The sequence below is a fragment of the Lethenteron reissneri genome, chromosome 44 (genome assembly GCF_015708825.2).
Source record: "Lethenteron reissneri isolate LAM-NWPU_2019-01 chromosome 44, ASM1570882v1, whole genome shotgun sequence".
Lineage (NCBI taxonomy): Eukaryota > Metazoa > Chordata > Hyperoartia > Petromyzontiformes > Petromyzontidae > Lethenteron > Lethenteron reissneri.
The window spans coordinates 259,338-280,599 of NC_083822.1; the positions used below are offsets into that span (position 1 = coordinate 259,338).

Here is a 21,262-nt window from a genome sequence, read left to right on the forward strand (position 1 = left end):
TGTTTCACCGATGCCCTAGGTGGGTCATGTGGCAGCGGCGGTGGAGTCCAGGCAAGTGGCCCGCCTACAAAGACAAAGATCCCCCGAATAGCCCGAACAGATTGTTGGGGAAAGTGCTGTTAGTAGCGAGTAGCACATATGGTCCTCCTACACTGTGGCCGCCACCTCCATCCGATTAAAAGCCGTCCCCTGGAAGTGGTCTTGGCCGAGGGCCTGGCGGATTTGAGGTGAGAGGGCTGGGACAGGCAAGGCTGAGTCGTCCGGTTTACTGCGGGCGATCATTCGTGATGGATGGGTTCCGTCCCAGTCACCGATGATAATTGTACGTCAAAAACACCATCATTGACATTTGTTTTGTACTCAATTTAGCTAAATTCTATTTCTGAGAATTAAAATAGCAGTGTGATTGTAACGCGACAAATATTATTCTCAAATGTGGAGCGCATGGGAAAGTGCTTCCCACTCCCCCCACTTTGTGGACCAGATGTGACCTCGAAAGATTTTAGAATTAGCTCTGCATTATCCACTTCCGAAGGTTGTTCCCTATAACACGACGGGGATTGTACTTCTCTGCGATTGGAATTGTTTTGTCTCATGGCGTGACGCCAATAGCGAAATCTGGATAGAATTGGAAGAAAAAAATATTGTTTCAAAGTTTTCCTCCTGTTAATCAGCAGCAGGCATGTCGGTTACAACGCCACGTGCTCTGGAGCCTGATACTAACACCCCCCCCAGATCGAAATCCTCCAGAAAGGAAATCTCACATCACGTCGCAGGCGCAGCAGTGGCCGCATGCTTCCACTTGTTTCCACGCCACTCCACCTCCACCCCCAAGCTACGTATGTCGCAGAATTAAGACAAGAAACAGCAGCAGCAGCAGCAGCAGCTTTGAGAGGCCTTTCATCCAGCAGTGGAATGACCGTGGCCTACGACGACCACCTCTCCACCGTTAGCACCAAACGGAGAAATACTAACGTGGGAGTCACATGCAAGGCGGTTGCCACCGTACGGATGTGATGCACGTGGAACTTGTTTCGCGCCTCCGATGAGCGCGCGTGGCTCGCCGTACGGTGCGAACGACGGTACGACCTCCACCTCGACTGCCACGCCACTTTCTCCGGTCGGTGCACACAAAATGAGCGGTGGCCCATTGAAGACGCACAAGAAGATCTCTGTTGATGTACATCATGCATTGTCGTTGCTCTGGTTGTGGAAAGCCGACAATTGTTCTGGATCAGCTCTCGACGCGTTGGGCCCGATATGCGATCTCGGTGCAGGTCGTCGCGACTCGTGGAGGTGGGATGGAAATGTGTGTCCGGCACTTGCTCGCCACTGGAACAGCAGCGAGGCTCGCACGCAGTGCCAATCGCTCAGCGACGCTTGTTGAACCCAGGTGACGGCCAACTGAGACTCGGTTCTCGTGTTTTGAGTCCGTGCAAGGGAAACGTGACGGACGTTGTCAGCGATTCCTTGCCATCTCTAGCTGGCACGGGCAGGGTTAAGTTTAACCCGTGTATGTACGTATTGAACGTACGGTGAACTTCTTTCGCGCCGTACGTAGCCAACCGCGCTAATCGGAGGTGCGGAGGAAGGACAACAAACTAAACACAACAACAAGCAGTTCTAAAGAAACGAGTTTTCAATCAGTTTCAATCAGCCATAAATCTGGCTGTCGCCTGATGAAGCTGGTTGTAATTACTGCGGAACGTCGTACTCAGATTGTAAATGTTGTGGCTTGGCTCTCCTACACACCGGTGTGCTGTTCTGTTTACGTGACAACCCTTACTAGTTGGCTGTGTCGGGTGGTGGCGGGTTTAACGACACACTCATATATTTACGCGATCTAACCCAAAAAAACACCTATATATACTGCTCGCCAAAGCCTCCTACTACGTGTTGATTTGTTGTTGTTGTTTTTGCAGGAATCGTTTGCCATGTGCAAGTCGATGCTGTTATTCCTGTGCGCGTGCACCACGTTTGGCAAAGCGGCCGCGTGCCGCTCGTGAAACGAGTGTGGAGGGCTCGTCAGGAGTGAAATCACCGCCCCAGATTTCCTCTTCCTGAACGCCTGCCGGGGGGGGGGGGGGGTAAGGTGGCCTCGTCGTGCCAAGTCAAGGCCCCTTCTGAGATCACGACACGCCAAGAGAAACAAAGCTCTCGCTCAGCAGTGTGCGCATAGGAAATGGTTTCAACACGGGTTCGGTGCAACAACCCAGGCAGCAGCAGCAGCCTCCGATAAGATAGTTTCAGACTTGGCAAGTTTTTTTTGTTTGACCCAGTTCAGGATTTAAGTTTGTATGTGTGTATGTGTTGAACCTCTTTCGCACCGTACGTAGCCAATCGTGCCAATCGGTGGTGCGGGGGAAGGACAACAAACCACGCACACGAAAAGCAGTTCCAAGAAACGAGTTTTTTGCATATTGAACGGCTTAAACCGACGGTATTGTAGTCATGTGAAGGCTGTTTGTAGACTTTGTGGTGGCGCTGTGCTACCAGTAATGCATGGGACCAACAGCGGGGGACAGAACAGCAACATCACGCACGGTACGCGTATATTTTAAACACATCAGCTGAGCACAGACTTAAAAAACCGGCAAGCAGCCAGCAACAAGCAACGCTGTCGACGTTGTAAGAGATAAGGCTGAACGTGTTTCTCGAATTGAGCAAAGTTAGAAGAGTTTTTTGGTGTTAAGAGACTGGAGCAATGGAAAGAAGCAGAAAGCAACGTGCAACTTGCTTGGGGGGTTGAACGCAGAATGGCTCAGACGAAACTGTCAGATGTCAACATAAAAGTCGAACTTTTTCCCTTCTTAAGAATTTCAATTTCCATTACACCAATCACCAATTCAGTCGAAGACACAATTCCCGTCTTACTCCAATTGAATGCATGCATTCTTGCTGAACATGGCAAAAATATATCGTTGTGGAGTCCTGGTTCATGACAGAGTGGGGAGATGTTGCACCGGCGGGATAACAAAGTAACACTGACGCCAGTCTAGCCCCTCGTCGCATGCTCCACGCAGGCATATCCCGTGAGCTTCCTCTGCTATCGTATGACAGTGAGTTTAGCATCATCATGATTTCACACATTGCACTTGTGGATTAGATAACACGCACAGGTAAATGATTACGCCAGTAAATTCAAACTGTTCGGAAGAGTGAATGTGTTTGGGACGTGCACGTGGCAGGAAAGAAGGATGGTGAAGAGTCTGAGATGTCCACCAAAGGGGGATGGAACAATTTATTCACCTCGATTTGAGGTGTTAAGATCAGAATCAGATTATTTATACTGCAGTAGGAATCCGATGAGCTCTAAAGCTCTTTTCACAGAGGAGCGGGCCAGAACGGTATAACAAGATGGTTTATTATTTTGCAGGATGATGATGAGACGTGGGGTCTCGGGGAGTCCTTCATCCAGCAGTCACTTGATCGTGGCTGATGATTGCAATTTTAATTTCTATGGCATGCATCCTGCAATTCCAATGTTGTTGTTAGTAGTACTCTTCATTTGTTTATTTTGATGGTGCGATTGTATACTTTATCTGTTTGGTAAAAAAAACAGCATTTGCCCCACCTCCCCCGACTCTTAATTCGATTATTTTGCTGCTATAATTTGTCACGTGATGGTCCACTTGGTTGAGCTATCATTTTTGATAGCCAGGTCGCTTCTGAAAAACAAGTTAAAACTTCAGTGCGCTTTGCCTGGTGGGATGGGGATGGTTGAGTTTTATTTGTGTGTGTTTGGGCGATTTGTTTACTTCCTTGCACTTGGCACTACTGCCGTGTCTTGTTGTTGTTGTATTGTTTGTTGTTGCAACGTTCTTAACCCGCCACGACTGGGACATCTATGCGAAGGAACGAAAAGTTCTTGAGAGCTCATAGGATTCCTCCAGTATGAATACATATTCTCATACTGGTAGGAACCTCCTGGTTACACCAGCCCACAGGGGATTATTGTGTCCGTCCGTCCGTCGTGCAGGGAGGGGCTGGGTGGGGAGGGGCTGGTCACCCCGTGGTGCCCTAATGAAACTCAACGTTTAACCTACTCACGCCGGCTTGTGCCCGCCCTCACAGTCGGGCATATTTGCGGAATACACCACGCCGCCGTTGACCCTGGCCATTGACCGAGCAACCCAACGTTCCTACCAGCTCCCTCCGCAGGAACGTGTTTCTCTGCTCTATACCATTGAACCCTGTTTGCCTCGCTGGACGACTGAAACAATCAGCCCAGCCGACCTGGGAGGAGATTGTGGGACCCGAGAGGGGGGGAGGGAGGGGGGTGAATGGGGGGGGCGATGGAAATCTCTGCGCGTCATGCGGAGAGGAAACTCGGCGTCACGCGGCAGCGCTCCTCGCCTACTCTGTGGCTCTGCGGGTCCCTCCTCTCTTCATGGAATACGAAGCGCGGGAGTTGCGCTCCTGGGCCGAGTAACGGCGTCGGGCAAACAGCGCGGGGTTACAGCACGTGTCGACAGCTGTCATCGTCAAACTCAACAGCCGTCAAACTCGACAGCTGTCATCGTCAAACTCGACAGCTCTCGTCAAACTCAACACTGTCAACTTGACAACCATCGTCAAAGTCAAAAGCTGTTGTTGTCAAACTCAACAGCTCTCGTCAAAGTCGACAGCTGTTGTCAAACTCCGGGGAGGGGGGCGGGGGACCTCGTGCGGCCCCAGGTGCCGCCTCGGATCGAGCTCATCGCGGCTTCTTCTCCAGAGGGGTCGTTCACGTGAGTCGCACCATCACCGCAAGTGGTTAGACGCGTGGGGTTTTTGGTTTTGTTTGTGGCCCACGGCGAGGGATACGATGGGCAGACGTGGATATTGTCGTGGTAGCCACGGGCAACAGTGCATGAGGGATGTCAGCGAGGGTTTGTGTTGGAACATCAAATCGCTCGGACTCTTGCTGCGACGACCTGTGGCTTTGTTTGCGCGCGTAGGTGACGACTCGTATGTACGTTGAAACTTCTTTCGCACCGTACGTGGTCAACCGTGCCAATCGGAGGTGCACGTGTGTCACGCTCACGCTGAACACGCGTTCGCACGTGTAACCGTACCGACACACGCGCACACTCAGTAATGCTTTAATTCTTGTCAATCTACTGCTGGATGAGCCCCCCCCCCCCATGTCATGTGAGTCGTGGAAGTTAGTTGGCTAAACTTCATCATGCTGTGCACATTGGTGAAGGCTGGGGACATGGAAGTCGTAGCATTGTACGGTACAACTGTGAATGTTTCTGGACTGCCCCCTGCCTATAACCCGTCACACACGTACACACACATTCACGCCAAGCACACCAAGGCCGTAGCCATGGAGCCAACATTGGGGGGACCAAATCTTCCAGGGGGCTTGGGGTCCCCCCCCCCAGAAAAAAATCAAAATTTGAAAACTAATTTCCTGCCATTTCCTGCCACATAGAATGAACTTTTTTATTGTCTTTTTACAATAATGTCTAAGAGTCTATTGTATTACATTGCTGTTTTTTTTACCTTTTCTTGTTTCATTGTATGTAATGACAGATATTAGGGATTAATAAAGTACAACCATAACCACAAAGATATAAACAGAAATCTATTTTATCGCAATATATTGTGGGGGGACATTTTGAGCACATTTGAATATTGGGGGGGATGTGTCCTCCCCAATATTTATTATAATTACGACCTTGAAGCATACACACGCGGGTGCTCACTGACATAAACACGCGCTCTCAAACTCATGAAATATGCCCGCATACATACCACTGACATAAACATGTCTTACCGTTGAGAAGGGCATTCCAGAGTAGATGCGTTGCATGTTGAAGTGCTTCTATCGCTGTGATATTTGCCGCATAAAATCCCCACGCTCTTATTTTGCAATGGTGATCAGTGCATTGGATGTATGCCACCAAGTCCAAAAAAGTTATTATTACAAATTATAACGTCTGCTTTAACGTGGAAAAAGAATGTCGGAAAACGTAAATTGGGTGATCTTTATGCCATTATCGTCTCCATGTCATTATCATCATCTCCGTCTGGGAAGTCTGGCCTGGAAAGGGCTGATTGTTTATCCTTCTACAGTGGACAAACGTCAGCTCTACAGTTTCACAAGGGCATGCACAAACAATAAAACAACGATCACAAACCTGATGTTAAGGTTTGAAAATATCTAAATATTGTACATTTGTATCTCAGGACACATTTCAAGACGATGCTTTTGATAATGATGATGACTGCAGATGATCATGGTGGTGATGGTATCAGCTGTGACAGAGATCTGTGCCTCTACAATGCCAGCTTGGCTGACCGACTCTCAATTCCCGGTTCGAGCTTTACAACTCAATACAAGTCCACAGAGACCAGGAGATGCTTTATCAAAGGAGACCTGGGTTGAGCTGCCTTGCTCAACACAAACATTTTGCACCTTACTCTCGTAGCACAGCTCAGCTTTTAGAAACGCATGCCTACATTCTATGACGTTGAACATCTTTCACAACGTATGTAGCCAACCGTACTAATCTACCGTCCTTGTTTAAATCACTATTTCCGAGTGGCGAAACATTACGATGCATGGATTCCAATCGGAAGATTGCAGGTTCAGATCACAGGTGGGGGACGATTCAGCCCTTCACCCCACCGGGGTTGATAAAATTAGTACCACTTCGCAGCAAAGGTCAACAGTTTATGGAGAGACTCGTGCCTACCAAAGGAATGTGGAATTTTCACCAGATGAGCTCCACCCAACGATAGAAAGCACTAACTTGACACTGTTGCTAGCCACTTAGCGATTTCAATAAAAAAGCAATGAACACCAATGTGCATTAACTGCCAGGGAAAACCCAGAGATGGACTTTAGAACCATAGTCCCAGGTCAAGTCAGTTGTGTGAGCCTATGCCTCAACATGGCACAGCAGCATCCACTCTCCAACAGTAGTCCCTGTCCATCCCTGAACCTCAACACGCTGAAGGAGACTAAACGCTTCAAAGCTTGAGCCACGAGTAGGCCTCGGCAAGGTAAGGTAAAAGTGTAAAAACAACGAGCCTACCTTTACCCTACCTTTTACCTTATCACAATACAATCACTCTACCCTACCTTTTACCCTTTAGCAGGTAAGGTTAAAGATAAAAAACAACTAGCCTACCTTTTACCCTACCCTTTACCCTTACCCCTTGGCATGTCGACACCTTTACCTTTACCCTTTTACCCGGTAAAAAGGGTACAATTACCTTACCTTGCCGAGGCCTAGCCACGAGCCACGGGGCCGTGTGCGTGCTGTCCTCAACGTTTCACTGCCCTCGCTCTCGTTCCACGCCGCATGCTTTGTCTAGTCGAGTCTGGGATGATTCTCCCGCTTGGGTTTTCCGTCTGCGTATTTTGCTGACGTTAAATGATGGATGCAACGGCGTTTTTTTTTTTCAAATTAAATTCAGAAAAATAAAAAAGGTGACCGTTTCGATTTAAAGCTTTCGTGACTGCAGGGATTCATCAATACACGCTTGCGTTGTGGCCGAAACGTAGTGAGAATTATTTTATTATTTCCATTCTACGTGACTTTACCGAAAGAAACAAGAAGAGGTGATCGTGTTTAGTTCCAGACGTCAACTTGAACATTCCTGAATTCGAATTCAGATATCTTGGGAGTTGTTGTTTAGACCTTTTTACGCCCCTATCCATGAAGTAACAAGCGTATGTTTAATCTGCCTCTGAAGTATTCATGAATGTAGCCTCATCCCCTACCCCAATGCTGGGAAGTTGGTCCACGCCTCTTCTTGTCTCTTCCCACAATGTTTTGCCGATCGTGCTATCAGCATGCTGTCACGAGGCGAATAATATGTTTTCGCTGAGCAGAGCAACCCATTATGTTAGAGAATGGTCCGTGGAAGTGGATAACACGGAGCCACAATTTCCCTTTCAGTGGCTTCTGGTCAACACAGTATGTATGTTGAACTTATTTCGCTAATTGGAAGTGCGGGGGAGAATGAGAACCAATTGAACATAAAAATACGCTCGAAAGAAATTTGTTTTCAAAGTAGAGGGAGGCACTTTCCCACTCGCTCTGCCAGTAAGATTCATGTTTTTGGCCACGTGAAAAGTCAAACAGATATTTGAGATTCTGCGGGCTGACATTTGACCAAATTAAGCGCACGAAAACAATATCACGGATTTTTTTTTGGTGTGTGTGCAATCATTCGTGACTCAACTGAGACCATCAACCCATGGGGCTGGAGAACATCAGAGGCTGCCACCTCGATTTGAGACCAGGACCTCAGCAATGCCACTTTCAGCGCTCTGACCTCTTGACATCCGAGCCATCTGGCGGCGACCTCGTTGATGTACACCTTTATTTAATCTAAAACCAGCCACTGAAATGCTCTTCTCACACTACTCGTGCTCACAATCGGTAATTGAGTCGATTTCTGCTTCATGTAGTCTCACTCCCCATTACTTAACTGACCTCCTGTCTCCTTACATCCGAGGTCTGTCACTCTATTCACAAGTTGCAGGGATTGGTCGGAAATGTGGACCTGCATTGTATTCAGTAAGACTGTATTGACTGATTCAATACCCCTTTTTAATTGCGCCTGAAGATGCATTTGTTTGAAAAGGTTTTTAACTTCATTTGAATACTCAACAAATAGCTGTCTTTTATTTGGCTCACTTTAATCTCTTAATTTGTTATGTTTTATAACACCTATATAAGCACTTTGAGAAGTACTTAACTTGAAAGGTGCTATAAAATATAGGTTGGGTAATGACGTATCGTCCTTTCTATTAAGCCGGATTAAACTCAAGATACATGCATCGAATACGTGTCCGAATACATTTTTAGATTGATGCATTTTCCAAACAATGGGTTCACGTGATCTCTATCGCCACTAGAGACCATAACTTTCACCACAATACAAAAAAGGATGCTTAAATTGAATCCTGATCTTGCATGGTGACGATTCACCGCATTGTCACGAGGGAGGTCAATCATTACACCCCTTCATCTTGCATATTGTAAAACCATTAGTGCATGTGCAGGTACGATAGCCTTAGCACATCATTGCGAGAAGCTGAATGGATGTCGTTTGGGATCCATGTCCCGTCTGGTCAGCCTGTCTCCACAGTGGCACTCCACCGGGCTTTCCATTCTCTCCTTGAACAAGGCGGTGGCCCCGTGCGGGCGCGCTCCCAACAGAGACGTGACGCTGCTCGTCGTGGGTGTGTGCGCAGCCCATGCTCTCGCTGTGGACCCACGCGGAGCCGGGCCCCGGCCCGCGCGCCCTCATGGAGGCTCTGACGGGCGGTCCGGACCAGGCGCTCGCGGGCCGCTATCGGGAGCGACTGTCGCGCGGCGAGAGGGCCCTGCTGGCGCGGTGTCACCGTGGGGGCGAGGAGGGCCCCTTCGGCACCGCCCCACCGGCGTGGCTGCTCTGCCAGTGGCCCGAAGAGCCGCAAGGATTCCGCGATTTCGCGATGGGCTGCCCCCCTCGGTGCCGGGCGCTGCACGGGACCCCCCGGCCCACGCTGCACCTGCAGCCTCTGGGTAAGGATGAGGCGGTGGGGGGGGGGGGGGGGGGCCGTCACCCTCTGAGGTGGGATGAATCGTGAGACAAAGAATTTGTCACGTAGGAACTACAAAATAATAAGAATGGGTTTTACCCTTTCTGGCAATAAAACAAAGTGTCAAGATGTTCGTAGACCTTTTGCATAAATTATCAGAGCATGTTGGTTTGCATGTTTTGTCACAAGTACGTGTGGTTAATGCAGACTTGATGCCTTGCAAAAGGTTTATATTTGGTGTTTAAACATCTTTACACCTCCTGTTGTATTGCCAGAGAGGGTAAAAACGTATTCTTAGTTTTTGTCTTCACAATTTTGGATGCTGACAAAAAGGTCGTAACGGGAGATCTACAAATCGCTCAATTGGGACAAGGGACAGCAATTATCAGCGTCCTGCCTGGGAGAGTAACGCTCACCTGCCGGCAGGTGCCGAGTCACCTGCTGCCACACAGGGACGGTTGTCGACAGGGGTGGCACCTCAAACGCTTGAGATGATGTGATGCAAGTCGCTCATCGCGTCTAGAAGTGCTCCGAGACACCGCAGATTGCAGGGTGGTGCATTGTCACCCATCCAACTACGACGGTTACTCGGGCCACAATGCAGAGAAATCACGGACACGTCACCAGTCCTTGCAGGATTAGTAAGGCAGTTTTTGACGTGATTAGTGTGCATTTGGTAAGGCATTTGCTTTAAGTAACCGTGTATTTTGTCAGCACAATGGGGTGCTTATATTTCATAGGCATTCAATGTTTTTTTCCTGCACGGTATCCATGCCGCAGCCTACGAATCTCCCTTGAAAGCATTGGGGTGGGGGCGGGGAGCGCACCGCACTGGTTGAGGAGACCCACGACGACGACAACAGATGATGATGATGATCACGACAACGATGATCACGACGACGACTCTCGCGCAGGTTTCACGGACACCGGCTGCGAGAAGTCGCGTGCCTTCATGGCGGCGGTGCGCGGCTACGCCGAGGCCTTCCTGCCGGGCTTTACGGTGCGCCTCAACGAGCCCCTCGACATTGCCGAGAGCCGCAGCCTCTGCCGCCGCGACGCGCGAACGGGTCACTGGCAAATCCACGCCGGCAAGTCCGCACACGCCCACGTACACGGGCCCACACAGAGTAAACTAAAACCATTTATTATTTTACCAGGTAAAGCCGCACTGAGCTATGTAGCTCTTTTTCAGAAGCGACCTGGCCACAAATGATAGCTCAACTAAGTGGCTTATCACGTGGAAATGTATATCAGCCAAATACTCTTCTTGGTTCTTTCGGTAAAGTCACGTAGAAGGGAAGTAATAAAATAATAAAAATAAAACATAATAAAACAATTCTCACGACGTTTCAACCAGCGGTCGGGAACCTATGGCTCGCGAGCCATATATGGCTCTTCCAGTGACGGCATATGGCTCCCAGACAATTTTGAGTTGGAAAAATAATTTTTAAAAAATCCGTTTGGAACTGATTTTAAAATACTTGTGATATTACTTAATAATACTGTGTCATTTTAAAGTAAACAGAAATTAGTTTTGAAGATAAATTTCACGGGTCACGCCTGCACGAAGCTCAACCTCACCACGTATGAACCAGACTACAAGGCCATCAGCAAAACCATGCAGCACCAGAAGTCGCATTAAAAGTAAGACATATTTAATGTATTATACGTTAAAAATACGATATGGCTCTCAATGAAAGATATTTAGAAATATTTGGCTTTTATGGCTCTCCCAGTCAAAAAGGTTCTCGACCCCTGCTCTAAACGCACGTTTCTAAACGTGGAGGGGGAAAAAAACGGAGAGAATCCACGCGACCACGCGGAGAGAGACACGCAAACTCCAAATATACAGCAGGCGTCAAGGTCGGGATGAAACCCACGACCTCCTGTGTACCAGGCGAGGTAGTTAACATCTCGGCACCATGGCGCCAGGCTTGCCAACTCTGAAGGCCATGATCCACTCGGGCAATTATTGCCGACGATGCATTAACCATAAGGTGACTAAAGCGAACGCGGGTGAGCAACGGAATGGAGTGACAAGAATTATCTCGAGCCAATCAAAGTAAACCTCGATGAAAGGTTTTCTGAGCAATTAATATTTTATGGACTGGAAATTAACCTGTTTATTAGGCATGGGGTAGGCCTAGTGTTAGCCACTAGTTGATTAGGGATGGGGTAGGCATGGCACTGGTCACGAGTCATTCCTCGACGCAGTCCAGTCTTGCCAGTGAGCAGTAACGCACACACATAACCCAATGATGCAAGACGCAGGTTGGTGGACTGTGCCCAGATCACTGTGTGCATGAGATCATCTACTGACCGCCAAATAATTTAGTCTTTGCAAGACGGCGCTTGCCAATGTTTGTACACTGTTGGCGGTTTTTATCCCTTGGGTTTTCACAGTTATGTTGGTTTCCTCCCCACAAGTTAAACAGCCATCAACCCACTGTTCACCATCGTGGGGAACCACAAGCAGCACAAATAACTAGGACAAGAGACCACCTCATTAAAAAGTGAATACATTCTTCATTGCCCTAGCCTCCGGGCCTTGTTTAATAATTCACAAACTAACCAAACAAATTCAGGATCCTCCTGAAAATGATTGTATGCTGAACTTCCTTCGCAACCGCACGTAGCCAACCGCGCAAATCGGAGGCGCGGGAACTAATCGTAGGCGCTGCGTGAATGTGCTCGCAGGAGCGATACGAGCCGTTTATGGGCGCACCGTGTAAAGTGCATCTCGCCCCGCAGACGGGCTGCTGCACTACCTGAAGGGGCTGCGAGCTCCTGGCCGCTCCTGTCTCCTGGGGCTCACTCTCGCCGACCTGTACGCTGGGAACTCCGCCGACTTCGTCTTTGAGAAGTGCCTGCCCGCAGAAGGTGCCTGCAAGCCATGACCTAGACCAGGGACACGGGCCGTTCATTAACATTGGCATCAGTGCCGTATTTCTTTTGACACTGGTAATTAGTGCCGTGTTGTCCGTCATGGATCAGAGATGATAATAATAATAATGTCACGGCTCGAAAATAAGTCACCGGTATTTGAGTACAAGTGTCCGAGGCAGGTGCTGGTAAGACGGGATAAAGCGCTGCAGTCATGGGACACGTGCGCAGGCTGGGGGCAAGGCCAATTTCCGAGAAAAAAAAAATCGGAATGGTCTACCACGGGTCCCATGATTGAAGGTGAGGCCTATAGCTGGACGGTGAGATTCCGTTAGGGCAGATCTTGGGAGGATGCTCAGTAACCGAACAACAGTCTTGGGGTCTGACAGACGGTAGAAAATGCTGGCAAGGTGTGACGCCATCGCTGGCTTTGGCCATGATCACATTTTCATCTTGACCTCGATTGTCTAACATTGGCTTCACAGTGCCATAGTGTGCAACGTTGGCACCAGTGCCGTATTCTATAACGCCGGCACGTCGCGCCGTAGTCAGATTGTACGCGACAATGCGCCAATGTCTCCAACACCACCGCTCCACACTCACTCTCCTGACCACGGTGCAGGGGTCGCTGTGTGCAGCCTGGCGCGACTCGACCCGGACTTCGACAAGCGGCTGCGCAAGGCCGGTAATAAACAGCGGCCTCCTCCATGGCCGGGCCTCACCGTCATGCCCCGGCATGCCAAGGAGCTCCCCATGGGAGGCCCATGGTGGCAGCAGCAGCAGCAACAACGGAAGCAACAGGAAGGTGGAGAGCAGATCCATAATCAGAAGCACAATCAAGGGCGGCAGCAGCAACAGAATCAACAGCAGCAAGATCACCTGCTGCAGCAAGAACATCTGCAGCAGCTGGAGCGGCAGCAGCAGACAAATCCAGATCAACAACGCAATCAGCACGAGCAAGATTGCCACCAACAAGACCAATATGATTTGTCGCAGAAACAAAATCAACAGCTAGATGAACATGCTCAGCAACGGCAAGAACAGCAGCAGCCTCAAGATGAACTTGTGAATGAACATGAGCAACGATGCCACCACCAACAACAGCAGCAGCAGCTGCCACCTCCGGGAAGTGAACCCACAGCGCCGGATCGCGATGCCGATGCAAGCGATGGCCACAACGAGAAGGAGGAGGAGGAAGAGGAGGAGGCCTGGTGTCGGCCCAGGGGACCGCAGGGCCCGTGGGCGAACGCGAGCCTCGTGCGGTGCTACTCGCCCGCCGTGGTGGGACTTCTGCAGGCCCGTCTGGACCCTGCGCGGAGCGGCGACGGCGCTTGGTTCGCTGGCCTCTCCCTGCCCGCCACGCCGGGCGGTGACTTCCTCCTGCACTCGTGCAAGGTCAGTGATGCCTCCGATGCCTCCGATGAGGGCATCTCAGGACTCCGTCGTCACGACGAGTCCTGCTGTTGAACAATTGTAGGAGTTGATGTTGAGGATGGTGCATAGCATACTAGCTTTAAGGTTGGGCAAGCTAACCCAGCTCTGTGTTTAAGCCGAGTTACCTCTATCTAGATTGAAAACTCATTTCTTTCGAACTGCTTTTTGTGTTGAGATTGTTGTCCTTCCCCCGCACCTCCGATGAGCACGGTCGGCTACGTACGGAGGGTCAACATAGTACATAACACATAGGGAGAGGTCAGTCGCGAGCACACAATGTGATTGCGTCACTCCGTGTGGTTGGCATTTTGGGACAAATTTGTATCTAGACAACCCGTGACCTCGTTGAAAGGAGCATAGAGAAACTCAGCAGGGGGCCTGACACGGTTCGATGTGAAACAAACTTTCAACAAATGAGAAACACAGAAGTAGTAACCACACGATCTGCCTTTGTCTGCATTCTGTTCTGGCTCTCAAGCCCGATGTATAAGGATAGGCTGTGGGCGCCCATCGCTTAATTGTAAAAAGAAAAATACCAAATTTCGTGGACTTGGCTTTAGCAGTCGACTGAGTCGCCTCGAGTGCCCCTCCCCCCGGCAATGGGGTTGCATCTCGACGAAAATATGTTTTTGTCTGATTTTATGTGAATGTTGCAATGTCTTCAATAACACCAATGGCTTCAAATCACAAAAAATTATCCGCCTTAGTTGTTTCGTCAATACGAGAATGTGGCTATCAGAGTCCAAGTGTCTCCGTGGAGCGGTGCTAAATTCCTTTGGTTGGTGCCGAGCCAGTGATGGACATGACATGTTCCTATGGTAGGGAGGGAACACGGGAGGATGTAGATGAGAGGAGGGCTCACAGTAAATAGGAGCACAAGTGAAGTACCGTGCGACAAGTCCGCAGGATGATGAAATATTAACATTATTTCAAACTTTTAAGAAAAATAAGTGGGGCTTTGGCAAGACACGTCGCTTGATGGGATGGTGGTCAAGAGTAATGACGGAGTGGCAGCCAGGGAATGGAATGGGAAGGATGGTCGATGGCTTGGGGAGGCCTTCATCCATGGGCACACGGTGGCTGACGATGACGATGTAGTGTAGAAATTATTCAATAACAATAAAAAAATATTTAAAGATTTCGTGACTGCAGGGATTCATATTCTTGGTTCTTTCGGTAAAGTCACGTAGAAGGGAAATAATACATTAAAATATTGTTTTATATTTCTATTATTTTATTATTTCCCTTCTACGTGACTTTACCGAAAGAACCAAGAATAACAATAAAAATGATTGTTGTAAACACGATTAATTGGCAGCCATTTAACAATGGGGAGGGGGGGGGGGTATCTTGGACTCTAAAAAGGCAGGAAACTCCCCCGCAGTCGTGCACGTTCAGCGGTGATGTGGGACTGCGATGAGGTTGATGAAGTCATCATCAACCTCATCGCGGGGTCTGACGCCACTGGAAATCATTGCATTTACTCCTGCAAATGATTTGCGATTTTATAACTTGATTCCTCACAGTAGAATGCTTAAACGACATTTTTCGATTTAAAGCTTTCTTGACTGAAAGGGATCCATCTTCTTGGTTCTTTCGGTAAAGTCACGTAGAAGGGAAATAATAAAATAATAATGCCTTTCCGACAGCCTTGTTCTTCACCTGACGACGGCTGCTTGCGTTGTGGCCGAAACGTCGTGAGAATTTTTTTTTTATGTTTTATTGTTATTATTGTTATTATTGTTATTATTTCCCTTCTACGTGACTTTACCGAAAGATCTTAAACGAAATGTTTCGTTGCACTGCTTTAGCAGCGGTGCGCAAACACAAATAATAAAAGAAACTCGACAAGTTTGTCAATAACACTGCCCTCAAAGGAAATGTACATACAAATATACCATCGGCAACATTGATGAAGAAGTGCCATTTCCAGACATGCTGCCTCCCGTATCTTGTTTTTCTTCTATCTAGCGCAGTGTTATCGCCAAACGTGCTGAGTTTCAGTTTTAGACCGAGTAGTCCATTATTTCAATAGTCAACAGCTGCAGTTCACAATTTGTGCGCTCAGTCCACGGGCCAGAGTAGAAATCGGTACCACATGAGGTAGCAAAACCTCAGCAGCAACGATGTATTAATATGAATATTGCGAATGAAAGTGCATTATTTTATAACCCAACTCATTTGAAATGGCTATCACGCAACTCCCGGTTGTTGACTACATTAAGAAATTAGATGTTAACGACCTCGCCCGGTATATAGGAGTTTGTGGGTCCGATCCCAACTCTGCCGCCTCTATATGTCGAGTTTGCATGTTTATCTCCCCGTGGTCGCATCGATATTTTTTCTCGGGGTCCTCCAGTTTTTCACTCCACATTGAGAATGAACACGCGTTTAAAAGTATTTGACTGAATTTCGATTTAAAGCTTTCGTGACTGCAGGGATTCATCTTCTTGGTTCTTTCGGTAAAGTCACGTAGAAGGGAAGTAATAAAATAATAAAAATAAAACATAAAACAATTCTCACGACGTTTCGGCCACAACGCAAGCAGCCGTCCTCAGGTGAAAACCAGGTCCGTCGAGGCGACAGAGTCTGAATGAAACAGCACACGAGCTTGGAGCATATATATAAGCTGGGCGCATTGACAAAGGAATTTGCATATCAAAAGGAATTTAGCATATTTATGGGAAATGCAGGAATGTGATTAGTACTGCATATGCATGTGCATTATGCAGGATTAACAGCATCAAAGGGAGCTGCAGTTACTGCTGCTGCAGCAGTTGCTGCTGCTGCAGATGTGGTTCCAGACATACAGTACCCTGGCGTCTACAAACTAAGTTGCCTCTGTGGTAGCAGTTACATTGGAGAAACCAAACGACATGTCTCGGACCGCATCCGTGAACATAAGGCAGACCTGAAACACGGTAGGACAAACACCTCAGCCGTGGCAGATCACTGTTACAATTCAGTGGGCTCACATGACATTGACTTCTCCAAGACAGAGGTTCTCTGCAAGCCATCTGGCTATCATGAGAGATTCGTTCATGAGGCGATCCACATATACAAACACACAGACAATTTCAACCGAGAAGATGGATTCTGGCTTAGCAATCATTGGAAGGACGTAATAAACCATTTCGGATCTTAACTGATTGTGTTCACGTTTACGGTGACTTTCAGACCGCGTTCCACTCACTGGCATGGTGCAGTGTGCAGAGTAATGTATGGTGTCGTAATTGTACAGTAAACATATAGCAGTATGATACACATTAGGGTGGGTAGAATAATACATAGTGTTATATTAAAATGGATAAGGCAGCAACTGCAGCAGCAGCAGCAAGTGCAGCAGCAGCAACTGCTGCAGCAGCAGTAACTGCAGCTCCCTTTGATGCTGTTAATCCTGCACAATGCACATGCATATGCAGTACTAATCACATTCCTGCATTTCCCATAAATATGCTAAATTACTTTTGATATGCAAATTCCTTTGTCAATGCGCCCAGCTTATATATATGCTCCAAGCTCGTGTGCTGTTTCATTCAGACTGTCGCCTCGACGGACCTGGTTTTCACCTGAGGACGGCTGCTTGCGTTGTGGCCGAAACGTCGTGAGAATTGTTTTATTATGTTTTATTTTTATTATTTTATTACTTCCCTTCTACGTGACTTTACCGAAAGAACCAAGAAGAGTATTTGACTGCTATAAATGTCCACGTGACAAGCCACTTCGGTGAGCTATCATTTGTGGCCAGGTCGCTTCTGAAAAAAAAGAGCTCTGTAGCTCAGTGCGACCTTGCCAGGTGAAATGCGACTGTGGTCATCCAGAACAGACCATTAACAACATAAACCACGCAACACACAAACACAGAGGAGACACACCGCAGCGGTGCACTCCGCTGCTCCTGATGCGGCCGTCTGGCTCACCCACCTGAATGTGTAATCGTAGCCGTTGCTTTACATCGACATCAGGCACACGAAAGCAGAAGCCCAAGTATTTTTGTTTTTAATATGGAACCACTACAGTTAGGCCCACCTCAGGAGGATACCGACAAAGTGAAATATTCCGACCCGCGCTCATGGACTCCGTGGCCGGGCTACCACGCTGGTGCCCGCCCCCCGTGTCCCGCAGGCGGTGGTGCACGCCGCGTGCCACCTGCTCGGCGTGGCGCACTGCCGCTGGCTCGCGTGCGTCATGCAGGGCGCGCGCAGCGCGGCGGTGGCGCGCGCGCGCCCGCCGCACCTGTGCCCCGTGTGCCTGCACAAGCTGCACCACGTGGCCGCCTTCCGCCTCGCCCCGCGCTACCAGGTGAGGCAGGAGGGAGCTCGCAGGTGCCACTGGGGCGAGATGTGAACTACCTCGCTTGGTACGCAGGAGGTCGTGGGTTCGATCCCGAACCCCGACGCCTGCTGCTGCTGTATATTTGGAGTTTGCGTGTCTCTCACTCCCCGTGGTCGCGTGGAATTTCCTCGGGATCCTCCGGTTTTCCCCTGCACATTTAGAAACATGCGTTTAAGAGCGTTTGGCTGCGATAAATAAATAAGCTCGGTGGGCCTTGTCTCATGAGCCCAGTGGTGGAAATTCCACATTCCTATCAAGTGGGGTGGGGGGGGGGGTTAAGAGTCTACTTTATAGGAAAACTACTGATGACTTCCCACAAAGTGGTACTCGTTTCGATCGACATCAGGGGACTGAAGCGATAGGTTACCCGTGGAGCAGGATTTTAAATCAGTTTAAGACGTAGGCTTTCGCGATCAATATTATCCATAAGGTTTTTTTTTTGGGTTAGATCGCGTAAATGTGTCATTAAACCCGCCACCACCCGACACAGCCAATTAATAAGGTGTGTCACTTAAACAAAGCAGGCAAAACAGTTACTAGTTCAGCACACCGGTGTGTTGGAGAGTAAACCCACATTTACAAATCGGAGTACGTCGTTTCGCCGGTAATTACAACTCGCATCATCAGGCGACAACTCGGAGAAATCCTCCCGTGAAGTCGTCACTTGTGAGGCAATCAGGTGCGAGGACCAGAGGGAGTGGGGTTAATGTATTCACATCAACGACAGTTGGCGTCCATTATCAGTTGGGTTTTAAATCGCAATCTCATTTGGATTTTTAAATCGCAATCTCATTACGAGCCAAGCGGTTTGCAAGTGCCACAGGATGAATATGTATTCACACACCTTCCTCCAACAGCACGAATAGGCAAAGCTACCGACCTATATCGAGTGGTCATGAACCAGCCAATGCTTGGTTGGTTTTGCTCAGCTTTCTATTCGTTTCATTGCTGTACTCGCTTGCCTGTGCTTCGTTATTTTGGTGACCCAGATCCCTCTTGCGAATGAGACTCATCCCGGTCTCATGAGTTGTCACCTGGTTAAATAAAATAAGCCTTCAACTTGAACATAGCAAGCAACGGTGTAATGGAGACTTTACAAAAAATATTTTTAAAAACAACCTTTTATCGATTGGATACAACTCACTCTCCTTCTCGCCCTCTCATCCTCTCAACCTCTCTTAAACCCTCCCAACCCGTCTCTCGCCCGTCGCCAAGTGTCTGCTGGATTGGGTTCGCAGCCAAACGACGCCGGACGACAACGAGTGGACGGGCGACTCAGACGACCTCACACCCCCACGAGCCTCTCACCCCGCCACGCGAGCCCAGCTGTGCGGCGACAACAGTGACAGCACCGGCCGGCAGCCCACCGAGAGGGCCGAGAGCACGGCCACAGCGGAGGAGAGACGCGGCACCCCGGCGAGCCACGAACACCGCACGGCCACAGCGGCCGAGGACGGCGCCCTGCGAGACGCGGGGGACACTGCGGCGATGGACGCCGCCGAGCGTGGCTCTCTCGTCTCGTTCGAGCGCTGGCTGCTCGCTTGCCTGGACCAGCTGCGAGGAGACGACGAAGCCGGCGATGCAGAGGAGAAGGAAGACGGCCAAGAGGCGGAGGGAGTCGACGAGACGCCGCCCGACTGGGACCGCGCGCTGGAGGAGCTGCGCGAGAGAACGCGGCAGAGTCGCGCGAGGCGCAGCGAGGCGGAGGCCAGGGCGAAGGAGGTGGACAGCGGCGGTGGCGGCGGGAGCCTCCGGGGGTTTCTCACCGCCCGGGTGTCCACGCTGAGGCGACAGCTCACGGGCAACAGCAGCTTCCGTCAGATGGCGGAGGTGCGGAACATCGCGGAGAAGTCCTGCAAGAGCCTCAGGGCGAAGCTGAGCGTCAGCGAGAGAAAGACGCTGCAGGGCGCCCCCAGTCAGATCTCGGGAATTTCCAGGGACAGCTGCAGGAAGCCGGACCAGTAGAGCGATGTGCCAAACCTCCAGCGCTCTCCGTGCTTAGAACGCCATGAAAGGCGCCTGTCCGGGTGGTGCGAAACGTTCACTTCGATACGCATTCCTCGACCGATAATCGGTTCAATTACTACGCCTCGCCTAAAATAGTTTGGGGGGGGGGGGGGGAATTCTCAGCAACACACCAAGGATGGGAGCTGGACGGGGCTTGGCGATGTCATCGGCATCGGCCGCGTCATGCCTTGCGTGGCTTGTCGGCCTGGGGGGGGGGGGGGGGGTGGGGGGTCATAGCTGTCAAACCCATATGGTTTACTACCCCGTATTCTTGTACAGGGAGACGGAGAGGTCAGGTCCAATCGAGAGTTCAGGTCCATACGGCGCACAGACGTTTCAATACGGGCAATTTTTGTTGTTGTCTATTTGTTTGCATTTATTCCCTTGTGATGGGACTTTGTAGGATGAACGTGAGATTTCTAAGGACACGGGGTGACCAATAAGGTCTGAATTGGTCTGTAATAAGCTAGGGCACCGATAAGGGGTTGACAGGTACGGGGGTTTCCCACCTTCGTGAAGCGAGATTTTGAGGTGGTCGACACTTTTTTAAGGATGTCGAGTCATTGACCAGCACAAATGCAGCAAATTATTTATAACCGACTAATCAACTGAGTGGACAATGCGTCCCAGCTGTACTTTGAATACAAATTGCAGATTTTTTGTCTTTCTTTCTAAAACCAGCCCTTGTGACATCCCCCCACAAGCCCAGATTCGATCATTACCATTCGTCTTCATCCACCTGCTCATCATCGCCGCTGTGCTACACGCATCACCGCAGGGTTGGTAAGGGGCCATCCATGTCGTAGGCACGCAAAGATCTCTCAAAACTTGACCCCTTTCCCCCTCCATGTAGGCACGCGTACTTTTTACACTCCCCCCCCCCCCAATCCTATCGAACGGCCGATATTTAATCCACGCAGAAACGATCAAGGATGAATAATATTAACGTGTTCAAGCAAACAGATAGTCCACCGCCGGACTAACTCGTTTAAAGGCCAATGTAGACAAATAACACTGGTCAGTACATTTTTTCTGGCATAAGGTATTCCAACGGTTTTAATGTAATTTTGG

At 49.4% G+C, this 21,262-nt stretch overlaps 2 protein-coding genes across 2 annotated transcripts in view; one reads left to right on the plus strand and one right to left on the minus strand.

Annotated features, from left to right (window-relative positions):
• The window catches only part of LOC133353434 (BTB/POZ domain-containing protein KCTD5-like), a 32,958-nt gene extending 32,676 nt beyond the window's left edge, over positions 1 to 282 (minus strand). The window contains exon 1 of the mRNA XM_061569697.1: positions 152 to 282. Coding sequence (XP_061425681.1) covers positions 152 to 282 — 131 coding nt within the window. The remainder of the gene's footprint in view (positions 1 to 151) is intronic.
• A 4,283-nt stretch (positions 283 to 4,565) lies between these two features.
• LOC133353531 (archaemetzincin-1-like) lies at positions 4,566 to 20,269 on the plus strand. The gene is made up of 7 exons (XM_061569844.1): positions 4,566 to 4,730; positions 9,203 to 9,515; positions 10,447 to 10,620; positions 12,284 to 12,412; positions 13,038 to 13,810; positions 17,975 to 18,151; positions 19,400 to 20,269. The coding sequence occupies exons 2-7, from the start codon at positions 9,206 to 9,208 to the stop codon at positions 20,147 to 20,149; spliced, it is 2,313 nt and encodes a 770-aa protein (XP_061425828.1). The 5' UTR covers positions 4,566 to 4,730; positions 9,203 to 9,205; the 3' UTR covers positions 20,150 to 20,269.
• Positions 20,270 to 21,262: the final 993 nt, after the last annotated feature.

Bases quoted from the DNA above. Each gene is read 5' to 3' on its own strand.
- LOC133353531 (XM_061569844.1), top strand. From the start codon at position 9,206: ATGCTCTCGCTGTGGACCCACGCGGAGCCGGGCCCCGGCCCGCGCGCC. The intron at 12,413-13,037 runs GTGCCTGCAAGC...ACCACGGTGCAG, and splicing joins GAAGTGCCTGCCCGCAGAAG to GGGTCGCTGTGTGCAGCCTG. The intron at 13,811-17,974 runs GTCAGTGATGCC...CGTGTCCCGCAG, and splicing joins TCCTCCTGCACTCGTGCAAG to GCGGTGGTGCACGCCGCGTG.